General features: G+C 34.1%; 1 protein-coding gene across 2 annotated transcripts in view; it reads left to right on the top strand.

The window, feature by feature from the left end:
* Positions 1-12790, top strand: part of LOC148239515 (E3 ubiquitin-protein ligase RNF19A-like) — a 101641-nt gene extending 88851 nt beyond the window's left edge. For both annotated transcript variants that reach the window (XM_088196840.1, XM_088196833.1), the window contains 4 exons: positions 10634-10817; positions 10915-11092; positions 11151-11283; positions 11359-12790. In XM_088196840.1, the coding sequence (XP_088052966.1) occupies positions 10634-10817; positions 10915-11092; positions 11151-11283; positions 11359-12192 (1329 nt within the window). In that variant the 3' untranslated portion in view covers positions 12193-12790. The remainder of the gene's footprint in view (positions 1-10633; positions 10818-10914; positions 11093-11150; positions 11284-11358) is intronic.
* Positions 12791-15749: the final 2959 nt, after the last annotated feature.

Genomic DNA, 15749 nt, shown 5'->3' with positions numbered 1-15749 from the left:
ATTAGTTTTATGTCATGGTGAAATCTTCTGGGAGGTAAAGTGGGGGTAATTCAGTCGACTTGGCCAGCTTCGAGCGCTGCCGACCATTGTCGGCAAACGGACCGAAGTCGGAGCTGCTTTTTCGAGCGCGAGCGGTGAGATACTTCCCCTTTCGCTCTCTCGCGTGTTAAGTGACGAGAGTGAGAGAGATAATGATATGGTTTTTCGCAAACTAAGATAGAACGAGTAACTCGGTTCAATTTCAGTATGCGCGTAGGCGTCCTATGGTCAACACGCATGTCGAGCGCTGCATTGTGGTCACGTGGTCAAGTTATAATACCACGTGCTTATCGGGGACTTCAACAGACTCTTACTGACATCTTTGAATATTTTAGGGCACCAAAAGGGATTAATTATATTTTTGATAGTATATTCTTCTAACATATATCGTTATTATATTTTTTTCATATAAAATGAAATAATTAGTGGTACTTGATTTTGTTTAAGAAAATCGTTTCGAATATCCTTGTGAATTATCCTAGATCGGTTTATATAAATGTCACACCATAACGAATTCTTATTTAGAATCGATGGCGACAAATTCTAGGATAACCACAGATGTGGTGTTCGTATTCTGAAGTATCATTTTTATGTCTTATGGCATTTTGCAAAAGCCGACAAAGATTTTGTGTAAATTGAATATTTAGGACCGAAAAGTTTTCATTGATATTGTATTGGTGAGATTATTAGTAGCGTAATTTTAATAATAGGACAATTTAAAAATTGCGATTATTTGGCACATCGATCGCGCGCAAATAGTACGCCGCCGTGCGGACGTCATTCACGGCCGCCGTCCGGACGGCATATGAACTTTGTGGCAGTGTGGCCGCTACTCGGAAGTCGGCGACCTCGACCGACTTCAGTTTATCTTCGGTTCGGACAACTTCTAGAGAGTCTAGGTCAAGCATAAAACTTTCTTCGGATATTCTCTCAAGGAGTACTTCGCTTCACTTAAATTCCTAACAATGGACCTATATTTGAGAACGCTGCCAACTAGTGAATCGCCAATAAATGATTAAAGCGACACGCACTTTGCATAACAAAACCCAGCATCCTCGATATCATACAAAATAATCATATCTGCTAAAACATCACTCCCAAGTCATCAAATGAAGTATTTGTGTTTAAAGCACCTCCGCGTAATATATAATATAAGCCTAAATAACTCCTTACACTTGCCGACTCGCCTATGACTATCGCCATCCGGCTCCTTAATACGCTGGCATTGCACATTGTTCTGTTTAATGTCAGCTATGAGGAGCTGGTCCGATTCATTTAATTTTAGTAATTAATCATTTTTTTACTGTTTTTATGTATTATTTGTTGTGTATTGAAACATTACTATGTATTGTTTTTCGACCATCATGACGCATTGAAGTAACCTGCTAGGTTAAGATGGTCTTGGTACATTATTTATACCGTGCCAAGTTACAATAAATCCCGTTTTTAAATTGTTAATTATCCGTGAAGGAAATTTTAGCGTCATATCGCTAGTTTATTTTTCTAGATAGACGCACTTAAATGCCAATGTTCATATCTTATTAATTATGGTTTTTAATCAATATATGTCATTGTGCACGACATATGTAGCTTAATTTTATTCAATATTCATCCGTAAGATTGAGAAATTTAGGAAAACCTAATCTGCGATGATCGATAAAAATTGAAAAACATCCATATGCGATTCAGACTCGCGTCTTTCAGATATTAGTTACCGACTTACATACTCATAGTATAGTCAATAGATTATTTATTCCACTATGCGTCATCTTAACATATTGGGTTTACGCCTATAAATAATTAAACTATGATGATTCGTGCATGTTTAATTATGACGTACACACATCACAATAAACGACTCGCTGGATGGCAGTGTTTAATTACTGTCTGCCACATAACATGTTTTTGTTGATTGTCGGAGACCGACACGCCTAATTTAAAAACACAGTACACACTCACCGAATTAGTCACTTTCGATTGCAATATTTTTTTAAATATTATTTTTGATTTTTTGGCGCGTCACAGTGCAGAGAAATCAGTGTAACTATTTCATAGCAATCTATGCTACCGGTAATATACCAAAGAACGACCGTCGCGAGAGCAGTACACAATTTACGATCGCAGTCGTACTGGTAGTAAAACTGCTCATTTCGCTCGTTCGCATGCTAACGTACTTATTATATTATATCATGACACAATACTCCAAGCTCTTAAACTACAAAACAAGAAAAAATATATATAATAATATATCCATGTACGGTATTTTGATCGTTATCAAGACAAACTCTGCATGTTCCATAGAACGCGTTCATAATCTCGCACTTTGCGCTCGTAATTTCAAGCTATATAATTAAAATTGCATTATTTTACGGTGATATTAGTGGGGAGATATATTTAAATATTTTATTATTGCTTATTGTCATATATTTTAATATTGGCTGCCCGATTAGATCTTAATTTAATAATTGTATATCAGCGTTAAACACAAAGACCACTCTGAAACCCAGCCGTCCAAACTATTACATCGAGAACCAGTTACAATCATAAATCATTTTATATATTTTTACTATCGAAAGTAAAATATGTACTTTCCAGCTAATTTTTCATGTCTTTACAATCGTTTGTAGAAATACGATGACAGAATATCATCGCTTTCATCAAATCCCTTGATTGTTTTTAAATGAGCAAATATTATTAAGCTTGCATTGGTTATTCTTTATTTCCTAATCGCTTTAGAATTCAATGTGGTGCAACAATAAAAATGCTAATTTAATGAATATGCTTATCTAAACATTTAGAGACACATACAATGTAAATAGAAGGCTATGCGATAACGTTTTAAAATAAGCTCATTTATCACTCAAATAGCTTATGTTTAGACCGTCAAGTTTTAGTTAAGCTCGGCAATTTATTTATTTTAAAAATAACGGAATAAAAAATTTGCCCTAAATTAAGCTATGTTCGAATGAAGGGTTTATGAATGGTACATTAATCTTCAAGAGGGCCGTAAAGATGTCGAAGATTAAAAGATATATGGGCGGCCTAGCACATCAACCTCCGATGAAAATGTGAAAGGAAGTTGGTATCTCGCAGGGTATATCAAAATAATTTTAAACATCAATTAAATTTGTTTCGAAACTGTTGAAGTCTTAACATAAACAGTATCATATTTATTGTTAAAGGAATTCGTTGACGACTCAAAGCTTCTCTAACATTGCCATAAAGTTATGACATTGCCATAAAGGTCCAATCGTCATGTAAAGATCCAATGCCAAAAAATCACGTCAAGTTCAATCAAATGTCAATGTTCTCTTAACTGTTTTCTTCTATAATAACGGAATAGATCCTTACAAAAATATTAATATTAAATAAGGAGTATTACATTTCAGTTTCACGTCGCTTGCGTGAGGAAATTCGAAGAGAACGACCAGAATTGTGGTCGATTAACTCATTGATTTTGCACCACGATAACGCACTGACTCACACTTATCACTGATTTATGAGTTTTTAAGCAAAAACGACATCGTCGTAATATTTTATAGTGATTATTTTGAAGAAGACGATATCAATATTAAGGAATATATTATATAAATATTTACTATGTACGATTGAATATAAAATAATTTGTTCAATACAAATATTGACTATATAGTGTATTTATCCGATTTTTAGTAGGGGTTTTAAGAACAAAGAAAGAGGGTTCGCGTGTATATGTGAGTATCTCGAGAGGTGCAAAGACGAAAATGGGACAGAGCGAAATTCGGATCACGTAACGCCGTGTGGCCCGCATCATCGATCCCGTTTGACCCGCGGGCCGCAAATTTTACAAAAAGGAAGAAAAATCTAACATATAATTCATTGCATGGGAATCAATCGAACCCCACGTCAATTCGCGATACATTATGAATCGCCAATCGGAGCCGATTGATTGCGAATATTTAGAGATGATGCTGTTGGGCCGCAACATTGTATGTGGAATGAATAAATATATAGCTTTTTATGTTAAATATACAGAAAGACAAAAACAACATTTGATGTTATAGAAAATGCTTAAAAAATATTATTAAATATCAGTGGAAACATAAATATCATAACCTATCTTAAGTTAGTAACATAAAAAAATATTATTTTTAAATGAAAGTTTTTTTAACCCATACATTTCGCGCCAATTTTTAAATACGTGTTTTATTTAAATATAGTTATTGAAACTTAATTTAATATTTAATACCAATGTTAAGTGAAGCATATTCCGTGGACTATTTGGGTAAAATATGTCTGAATAGAGATAAAAATGTGTGTATGCAATACTTACTTTTGTTTTCACTTCGCCAGCCATCCCTATCATAAAAAATAGCGCGGTAATTTCTCTGTTACATAACATAATTACTAGAAACTGCTAGGTACTGTTAGATTTGCCTAAGATAAATCAAATGTATTCTTTTTATATTGACACGTCACGCAAATCGTACAAAAATATCGACCATGTTTAATTATATTTTAAAGTTTTGGCATTTTATACAATAGTAAGGTGGGCCAATATTTTGGTCCTCTATTATTTCGTAATCATGTTGGTGTTTTTTCAATTTTAAATAGCTAATTTTTTCATATTTTACATGTACACTTAGTGTACATCACCGGATCGCACCGTAAGCTGAAAGTTGAACATCTTGGTAATTTATTTATTTTTTATTTTTGTCTAGTTCTTTGTATATTAAATAATATTTTTTTAGAAAAATAAATGTATTAATATCACATGTTACATATTTAATCAAGTCCAGTGCTCATTAAGGATATATATTTTTTAGACTCGCTGTAGTTGCAAATAAAACAAGGAGCATCTTACGCAATTTTCAGTAAAATATTATGATTGATTTTAGTGGTTTTATCTATGTGGATTTCCCATGAAAACTTTGGCAATCTAGGGCTTAATATACATTTTCATTATAGCTATTTTTTGACGGAAAAATCTTTTTCAATAATTTAAGTTTATTTACGGCTCATGGGTGCGGTATTTTTTTATAGGAGCATGAAAATCGTATATATGTATGTGTTTAGTAAGATTACTTGTAAATATTTAAGGGTCCTAAAATTGCACCTTGAAGAACTATAGAGATGAAAGTGGAAGCTAACAGATTATTTTAAATTTAAGGATTTTTAAAATATCAAAAGAGGACACTACAAATAAAAATATCATCTCGAAAATTTTTGGTCGAAGAGGATAAATTGTTGCGGGAGCTAAAAAAAGTAACTTCGGAAATTTTTGTTCAAAGAACATCTCGGAAATTTTTATTCGAGGAAGACAAAGGAGGAGAAATTGCTACGGGAGCTAAAAAATAAATTCACCTTATTACATTTTAATTTATTTTTCACAACTCGATATTGTTAGACAGTAGCGAAATGTCAGCATCAAAGTTGATTTTCTAGTACGTTTACGAACTATCGTCTGAAGAGTTATGGTATCATAAAATTTAGAATAACATTAGTTGTACCACGTTGTTAAAAAAAACAATATATTAAAGTAAATGCGCACATCTTTAGAATCGAATCGTGCGAACGACTTGTGCTGTGACAGTGTAAAAAGGCGGGTCGGAGATTCCCGGGTCGTCGTTCCGGGCTTCTCCGGGACGGGGGCGGCCAGACGCCGCGCCGGCCGACCGAATCCCGCCGAGATGGGGGACGATGGTGGTATCGATCGGCGGTAGTATCCGGGTGGGATGCTGCGTGCGCTGCCGGGGGGACGCCCGTCCCGGGACTGCACCACTGCATCACTTCGTGTCCCGCTGCAGCGGCTGATCCCGCTCATTGCACCGGGATAAACGCGACGGGAGAACGTGTCCTGGCACTAAAGATTGGATTTTTCAATGCTATAATAATGGTTCTTTCCATAGCCTTAATTTTGTGTAAATAGCGTCTCTATTAGAATTATCAATCGAATATTCGATTATTCGAATCATTCATTCGTGAATATTCGAATAATTGATCGCATATTCGTTTATACCAGTGTTTCCCACGGTGGGGCGTACGCCCCACCGGTGGGGCACCACGCCTCAGAGGTGGGGCACCACGCTTCAGAGATGGGACACGTCGGAAATTATCAAATATTCCACATATAAATATAATTCGCTCGTTCACGACTAAATATACCCACGTGCGTAGGATTTCTTAAAATTTGGATTTATACCTGCTGGGCATGACGAATGCCTTTTTGTCTTCTGTGTGAGAAATCCCTTACCAAAAATACCTTTTTGTCTTCTGTGTGAGAAATCCTTTACCAATGAAACGAGGTCGTCTTGAAGCACATTTGAAGGCGAAACATAGTACTCATATTAATTCAGATATTATTTTCTTTCAAAATCTTAAAGAAAAATTTGGAAAACGAACAACATTAACAAATCTATTTTGAGCACAAACTGCAAGTATTGATCGTAGTCTTGAGGCTAGTTACCAAATTTCATTGCTCATCGCTAAATGTGGAAAAAACCATACTATAGGAGAGGATCTAATCAAGCCATCAATATCAGCATTTCTTAAAACAGTTCTACAACAAGATGACAAACTCGTGAAGGCTATGCTCCTCAGCAACACTACTGTTTGCAGAAGAATAGACGAATTGAGTGAAAACGTTGAAATCCAACTTGTTGAAAAGCTGAAAACAAGAAAATTTTCACTACAAATGGATGAATCAACTTTGAGAGACAGTGAAGCCGTTTTGCTAGCTTACGTAAGATATATTGATAAAAGAGAATTTGCAGAAGAAATGTTATTCTTCAAATCATTAGAAAGCACCACTACCTCCAAAGATATGAAGCTAGAAGAATATGGTGCCCCCAATATGATGGGAAAGAAAAATGGCTGCTTAAAATTAATGAAAGACGAGAATCCAGATATGACTGTGGTGCATTATGTTATTCACAGGGAAAACTTGGTGGCTAAATACATTTCACCTGTTCTAAATGAGGTACTAAATTCCGTTATAAAGTGTATCAATATGATTAAAACTAGTGCTAAATCTGAGCGTCTCTTCAAGTTATTTTGTGAAGAACAAAATGCGGAACACGTAAGACTGTTACTTCACACTGAAGTAAGATGGCTCTCAAAAGGAAATTCCTTAAAAAGATTAATGGAATTATTTGATACCCTTTGTGATTTTTTAAGCAACCGATCTGATATGAAGTTTTTGATGACGGTCGACGGTAAAGCATTTGTAAGCTATTTAACTGATATATTTGAAAAATTAAATATTTTAAATAGCCAACTTCAAGGATCGGAGGAAACACTTGTCGATGCAAAAGCAAAGATATTTGCATTTACCACTTTTATCGAATTATCTAAAAAAAATATTTTTAACAACAATTTTGAAAAATTTTACTGACTCCAAAAATGTAAAGTGACTGATAATGCTAAACGTGTTATTTTGGACCATCTGCAAACTTTATCAACTGATTTTAAAGAACGATTTGCTGATTTAAAAGACATACGTTTTCCGGCTTGGTTGACACAACCAATGCTGGTAGATATTTCAAATGAAAATTTGTATGAAGAAGAACTTTCGGAAATGCAAAATGATGATTCGATTACAAATTTATTCAATATAAAAGGGATAATGGCATGGATGTGCGAAGAAACTAACACAAACTATCCTAATATTACTTTGCATGCTAGAAATTCATTATTACCCTTTCCATCATCTTATTTAGTGGAATGTGGTTTTAGCGCCATAAGCGATTTACTTATTAAAAAAAGAAATCGATTGAATATTACAAATAGAGGGGACTTAAGACTGTAATTAACCAAGTTAGATCCAGAAATAAAATTTCTTTGTAGCAAGCGTAAGTGAATTTAATAATTTAATAATGGATTAGGCATTACCATTTTATTTTATTTTACTAAAAAAAGTTTTATTAAAAAAAGATGCCGGTGGGGCATATGACTTTTGAAAAGACTACGGTGGGGCATGGCATAAAGAAGGCTGGGAAACACTGGTTTATACTATCTCGAAAGAAATTTGAAAAAATTACAGGTAGTCGTTTTTTAATCAATATACCTAAGTGACTAGTGCCGCTCCAATATACACAGTCCTTTATGCGCCTTTATATGTGAGACAATAATACACTTCATAACAAAAAAAAATATTTTACGTATTCGAAATCATTTGTGAATAGAATGTTTATCTGCTGTGTCTATTATGACCGAAATTCGCATAATTCGTTCATTGAACGAAACAAAATGTTGAATAGACCCGCCCTTATCGTATAACGCTTATCTCAAAAACAGGCGTGCGTCGCAAATTTTTGTGAAGTTCATGTTACGTTTTTGTATTTGTTGTTTCAAGATCAGTTTAATTATTTGATTGCGGATAATTTATTTTTATGTATTAATTTAAATTCAAATTTGCACAAAGTCTGCACAATCTTTACGTTTCAATAGTGCCACAACACGGTCTGAAGAACTTTCTCTCGAAACTGTTACGACGATTTTTACGTCAAAAATTATTTTAAATGACAAATATGTTATAAGATTCACAAACTATCTGTAATATTTAGATAGAGACTGCTGAAAAATATCTCGCTCCCACCTAATCTGTTAAACAGGTTAGGTGCTAGCGAGCGTTGGTCAGAACAGTGAACACCCCATGAATAACTTTTACCGAATCTATTTAAGTGTATGTAGGACACGAAAAGCGACGAACGAAGTGGGAATAACGATAGAGATTGTATTATTATGCTGACTATATATAATATAAATACTGGCTATTCTTTATGAATACTGATCAATGAACTGTAATAAATATTGACTGAAAAAATTATTCTAATCGTCTGTCAAAATAATTATTACTATTTACTCGTAATTTCATAATCATATTTCACAAAAAACATTAGCTTCTACCAAACTAACTTGTACCAAACTCAAATAACTATAATTAATAAATATTAGTCGATTTCTTCAAATGTTGAAATATTTCCAGACATGTTTAAGAACAACTACTGTATACGAACTACCGCTCTTTAAAATCCAAGATATAATTGTATATAATTAATAATTCATATTTTCCCCTAGTATCACATCTAAGAGATCAAAGTTAATATTAATTATTATTGTAAAACTAATAATAATAAACAATAATATTCTCGCTATAAGCTTCGCCACTGTCTTTTCCCCGACAATTGCTCGCTTTTGCGGCCTTTGTTAGCAAAGTTACACAAAGAGACGTACATGTTTTATGAAGCGAAAAAGCGGCGTCGTTTTTATGATTCGTACCATATAGTCGGGTAGATAAGTGTGTTCTCAAGACTAAAGGGACGTACAGCGTAACCCAAAAAAAGCGAAAGCAATTTGCAATTAAAAAAATAATATCTACTATATCAGGATTTTTTTCAATACTTGTGCGTCTTAAAAATTGGATATGATAAGTGATGTTGATGCGAATACTATAAATACATTTAAACAGAAGTGCTTTGTAAAAAAATCGCTTTGCAGCTGAATGTAACTTTTATATAATATTTTTTTTTGCATTTTGCTGTTTTCACTCATCTTTCATAATAACACATATATAACCATATTCTATAATTTCATAAAATATATTAATCAATTAGCTGAGTGTATATAATATATACAATAGTCCTCAATATTCTTATTTAATATCATATAGGGTCAGATCTAGGATTATTTTTATCGAAGCATAGATTCTTTTGCTCCCACTAAATTACCATTGTCGCCAAAAAGCAACCGTATTCTAAAAAAAATAATTTGCTTTTGGCATTAGAGCCAAGGCTTCCAAGAAGCGAGTATTTATTTTTACTACTTTTTACTAACGAACCTTCATCATGCCATGGAAAAATTATCGCTAATATGGGCTTATATTTTTAATATGGAATTTGAAATCTTTTTGACATGGTTTTTTATGGTTTATATAGTGAGAAAATATAAAGTAGATACGGGTTATTCTCGTAACATTGTAATCTCCAGACTGTATTGTAAAATTGGGTTGCATTCTTGAATTTCAGACTTAGTAACTGGACCAGGTTTTGCATAACGGTCATAATTTTCACAAACAGCTGGTGATTTGGCAACGTTGTCACTGCGTACGTGTAATTCGGGTACATGCTACGCTCATTCTACCGACTTTGTCGGCAAGTATATTGAACCATTTATATTTGTATGGACACCGACTATCCTTTGTCCATTTTCGAGGAGACCTAATCCACCAAAATAGTCAATCGGCACATGCGCTTGTACATACAACGCTGACGAAAATATGTTCTCTGACGAACAGAAAAAAATATTTTTACGTCAAAGGTCGTATTTTTAAACTCTGTTGGACAATATATGAGTATGTTTCCAGGGTGCCTTTACATAAACCATCGCTTTTTGATGATGACAAACAAATCCAAAGAAGATAAACAATATCTATTGTACGATAAAATATTTAGTGCTTATTGACTGTTTTTCTTGGGTGTGCTAAATTGATGATTTCTCTCAAGGGTTTTCTTGTTAAGCACTTTTCAATTCGCTTTCTATTAAGTAATTATATATAATCCCCTACTTAATTTAATTGTATTTATTATTGTTTTTAATAACTTCTTATCTTTCACAGATTTTGGCAGCTCCAGCTGTTGCGGGACTGGCAGTTGGAATTGGCGTTCCTATATTATTATTTTACGTGTATGGAGTTGTTCCTGTCTCCCTGTGTCGATCTGGAGGTTGTGGTCTGTCGACGTCGCCAAGTGGAGGCGTGAGGATAGACTTCGACGAAGACGAAATTCCTAACCGTGGGAATGGTTAGTAAATATACAGTATTTTGTTACTTATAAATTATTTTAAATAAAAATTAGTAACAAGGCTATATCTAATATATTATATTAAATATCAATTTAGAAGCATGTGGTTTGGATGGGAGCAGCATAGCCGGTGCTGGAGGAAGCTCCAGTGGCCTAGCGGACAATCGGGGTAAATCTGGAGTCAACGGTTCGCCCAGCAGTGCAGGAGCCAGATCTACTACTCCAGCGCACACTGGTAGCATAGCTAGTCAAGATCGCTTGCATTCGGCTCACAGGTAATTATTTGATGAATGTTATTAAAGCCTTTTTTTATACTATATTTATAAATTACAGATTAGAAGTGACCGCTGATGTAGTATCTGCATTGAGATTGAGCTTATCTTCAGAGGCTGCTAGTCTCTCTGAACCGATACCGCCTGATGATGCTTCCACTCGTGCACTCGCAGGTTCGATACGAGATTATAAGGTGAGAATTAGTTTTATAAGCATTTTTTGTTCTTATTGTATTATTTGTGTCTAAATTATTTATTTTATATTTCAGCAAAATCATTCTGAGACTGTTTCATACTCAGCTGCAGACGATTGTGGATCAGAACGTGTTCGCTTCGACGACAACGTATCCATTATAGGTCCGTCTAGTAACGCCGACTACTTACCAGATACGCTCACCGATAAACATAGCATATGCAGCTCGCGCTCGTTCCGAAGTCTCGGTAAGAGTTCGATCAATGAGGAACTTTCTGAGAGTCTTGATAAGTCGAGTATCGGTAGTGGCCCACGGAACGTGATCTTCGAAGAAAACGTGGACGACGAAGATGATATTCAAGAATCGCCAAGGAGCTCTAATAGCCAGTCAAAGAGAACCATTCCGAAGCTCACTCTCAAATCGAACCATAAGCACTTTGCGTCGTTCGAGGAGGACGTCACTAGCAAAACGCCCCCTGATGTGGTCAAGTTTCTGGAGAGGACTGACAAGGCCATGAATTTGATCAACAAGCAAAACAAAACAAGCACATCGAGCGTCAGCCCCGCACCGGCTAAATTTGTGGTGTCCACGAGCTACACTGCTGTGAGCGGCTCGCAGAGTTTCAATCCTGTCGAACGTCCGGGGACTCCAATTGACGAGTTCTCGAGGGGTTTTTTCGATGGTAACGAAGAGAACGACTTGGAGACGGGTTCGGAAGCGCCTAAAAGACCGCTGTCGAAGGTAGCGATGTTAAGGAACATATTCTTCCATGGAAGCTCTTACGTGAACGAAGAAGACAAGCCGACGGATGTAGATGTGACGGTAAATATCCTCACAGTGAGTCCCACAAAGAAAAGTGCCGACGAAACGGTGGTGACTATAGAGAACACGCCTGAACTTCAAGGATAACTCGTTTAGATTCTACTATTGCTGATTTCAGAGACAATTCGGAGAATTAGACAGGTCGATACAGCGAAATTTAAAACTAATTCAACGCTCGTTAAATACTTGGTATTTTTTTTAGAGATTAATGGATATTTGCCATAATGAATCATTAAATGCGAATAGATAAGGAATTGAAAACTTACCAAAGTGGAAAAAATAAACAAACGCCCACCTGCATAGCTTGTTCTGCCTCCGAATTGTCTCTTGCCGATTCGTTGGGAACGAAACAACGAAAATCTTGTAATACTTAATTGAATCAGACTGATAGCTTATTTTGCGTATATCTAATTAAACTTTTGTATGATTTTATAACACGTAAACATGGTGATATCAGCGTCACATATTTTTAAGAAATTTAAAAATTGTGATGTGTTAAATTAGATAATTCGATTAATAGGAGATTTTTTTATGAAATTATTTTTTGATCTTCAGTTGCATTTGCATCAATTATTTATTGTACCAGTAACGATATGCATTTTGAATATACAGTAACTTATCCGTATATTGTGTATTGTATTTTAATGTAACCGTGTAGATTAAATGTAAAATAAAACAACAAAAATGATTAGCGATTTTTTTTTTGTAACATATACTAGGTTGAATATTTTTGTATACATTTAGAAATTATTGTACGTTTAGATATTTCTTTAAATAATTATTTATAATATATACAAACATAAATATATAATTGTGATAATCTCAACATTGTATTGCTTTTTCTAAATTCAAGTGAAATATTCAAATTATGGAGATTAAAATGCGAGTGATTTATAATAGTAGTATTCTTAAACATATACACATATATGCCATTGATTGTGTTCACTTTCTATCGGTTTACAAAGTCCGCATGAATAATGTTTTCTTTCTTACGACTGACAATAAACGATCCGTTTGCGAACACAGAAGTGAAAAATGTGATTTATTTAATTTTTTTGTAGTATTATGTATTCTATTATATGCATTAATGTGTATTTAATTTTGTAAAGATGTAATTCATGCTGTTTCTTAAAATATTATGTTCTTGAAATGTTATAAAATTGTACCTATGAAATATTCCATGACTTCATGAAATACAGTCGTATAATCTATGTACAAAATGAGTTTTATTTTTGTTTTATTTTTTATGTTATAAAACCATTAATTATACTGTAATTTGAAATGAGAACTTACTGGGAATATGTCGGGCATTATAGTGCTTTTTCGTACATTTTAGAATATATCAACCCCTAATTTATCTTTTGTAACATGACAAGTGTTAGCCCAATGTGTTACAATGGGGTTAAAATGATACAATCAACAACTAAATATGTAGTGAGATACCAGAATGAAATCAAAGGCTAAATCAGTGGCGTCTATCATCGAATCAGTGCCTAACACATTGCTGTTATTTAAACATATTAATAAGGTATTTATAATGGGAAATCAACCTGTCTTTGTCAGGACTACCTGTCGATCATGGAACGAAAATTTATAGCAATTATACGGAGTGGTGTAGTGTGGCCGGAACGCGCCGTGGCGGCGCTCTGGCACTTTTTTTAGAGGCAGGTGCGCACTCCTGTACATTTTATAAATCTTCAAATTTTTAAAACGTACCGAAAATTTCACATCAAAGTAAAAATAGCCAGTCCAATTCTATGGGTTGTTTGTACAAAGTCATAATCATACAACCCAGAGTCTTTCTTCTGTGATATACGCTGGGATATACGTACTTATATCCCAGCGACTTTCTTTTAGGAGCGTTGGGATATGATTCGCTGAGTTCTCGCAAAAAGCTGTATGTCGCTAAGCATTTTTTCAAATTACTAAAAGCTATTCTCAAGGAATTCCAATTTTGGGTTCCGGAACATTTTCGAGAATCACGATCGAAACCTCTTCTGATGACCGTTAGGGCTAGGACATCCGCACTTGCCGACTCGCCTATAGCTGTGGCCATCCGGCTCTTTAATACGCTGGCATTACATATTGATTTATTTTATGTTAGCTACGAGGATCTGGTCCAATTTGTAATATTTAATTTTACTATTTTATAATTTTTTGTTATGTTTAAGTATTGTTATATTAATGTATATATACGTTTTTTTACGTTTTATAAATTTAAAATTTTTTTTCGACCATCGTGGCGCATTGGGGTAACCTGTTAGACCACGATGGTCTTAATTTAATCTAAAAAATAAAATAATACAAACACTTTTGCAGCCGATTGCCTTTTCTTTTAAATTTGACCGAATGTATCGACCGTATTCAGGGGAGTGCAACCTCGGTTGACATAAGATCGCGAACTTTGGTAAAATATAAATATCGTCCGTCGAATAAATTAAATTAACTTATTAAACTTTATTTGCGAAAACAAATGCGAAAATTGATAAGTTATCAGTGATTCCTTGATAACACTTGAGTCTGTAGCAATCATGAAACAGGATAATAAAAATACACGTTACATTAGGAAAATTCTATAATACATTACTGAAATGTTGAAATATTTTTTTTTATTCTCACAAAAACAGTAAAAAAAAATATTTTTAAATATTAATATTGACTGTTATTAAAAAATTGGAGGGGGGGAGGTTGTAAGTTCAGCGCTCCGGCACTTATTTTTTTGTCACTACACCACTGATTATACGGTAAAAGCGTAATAAAAACTAATTGATATAAGTATTTGCGACTTACAGAGCAAGTTTATTTGTTACGCTGATACACATGACAATTGGATATTTAGATGGATTACTTGAACAAAACACAATCGGCATTAATATAAATTAAGGTGACCACATGGATTGTCCTTCTTTTGTCTTTCTTTGTCTTCCTCGAACAAAAATGTTTTTAGTTTCTGCAAGGATTCCTGAATGAACAAAAATTTCCGTAATGACATTTTTTTAGTTCTTTCAGTATCATTGAATGAGCAAAAATTACCAAGACGACTATTTTTTAATGTCCTTTAATATTTTCAAAATCTGGTCACCTTATATAAATATAAAGGAATGTGCAGGTACCGAAATTACCCATGACAGCATTGCCAAGTTGCTTGAAAAATAGCCGTTATGCAAGAGCGCTTTAATAAGAAGAGAAAGTTATAACGCGATCAATAAGATTACTTGACGCCGAAATGGAACCAAAATTATTCAGTTAAATAACGTGATCGGCATGGCAGATATCAAAAGATAAAAAACACAAATTATTTTATCGTTTACATGGCGCTTTAGTGTTATCTGTGTCTGTTTTTTAAAAACTTTTTTATGATTTGACACTATATGTATAATTCATATTATGCTTAGTTTGATTTTTTGCCTTGTTTATATTGTCACCAGCCGACATTGAGCGTGAGGAAATTCCATCTGCAATTTCTATTTGTCAGAACTTACCAATTCTACTACTTCGCTTTCGACTTTGGACACTAGAGTTCAGCTAAACTTGCACCATTTTATTATTCGCTTAGTATATATAAGGTAAAAATCATCTGGCTTTAAGAGGGTTAAGGAATTTTGTAATGAAGAATATGTAGTAGTATACATATTATGTTTTAT

Source organism: Plectrocnemia conspersa, unplaced genomic scaffold (assembly GCF_051122295.1).
Source record: "Plectrocnemia conspersa isolate PC_06_02 unplaced genomic scaffold, ASM5112229v1 ptg000001l, whole genome shotgun sequence".
In the NCBI taxonomy this organism is placed as follows: Eukaryota; Metazoa; Arthropoda; class Insecta; order Trichoptera; family Polycentropodidae; genus Plectrocnemia; species Plectrocnemia conspersa.
The sequence above is the reverse complement of the archived record's forward strand: the minus strand, read 5'-3'. Positions and strand labels throughout refer to the sequence as shown.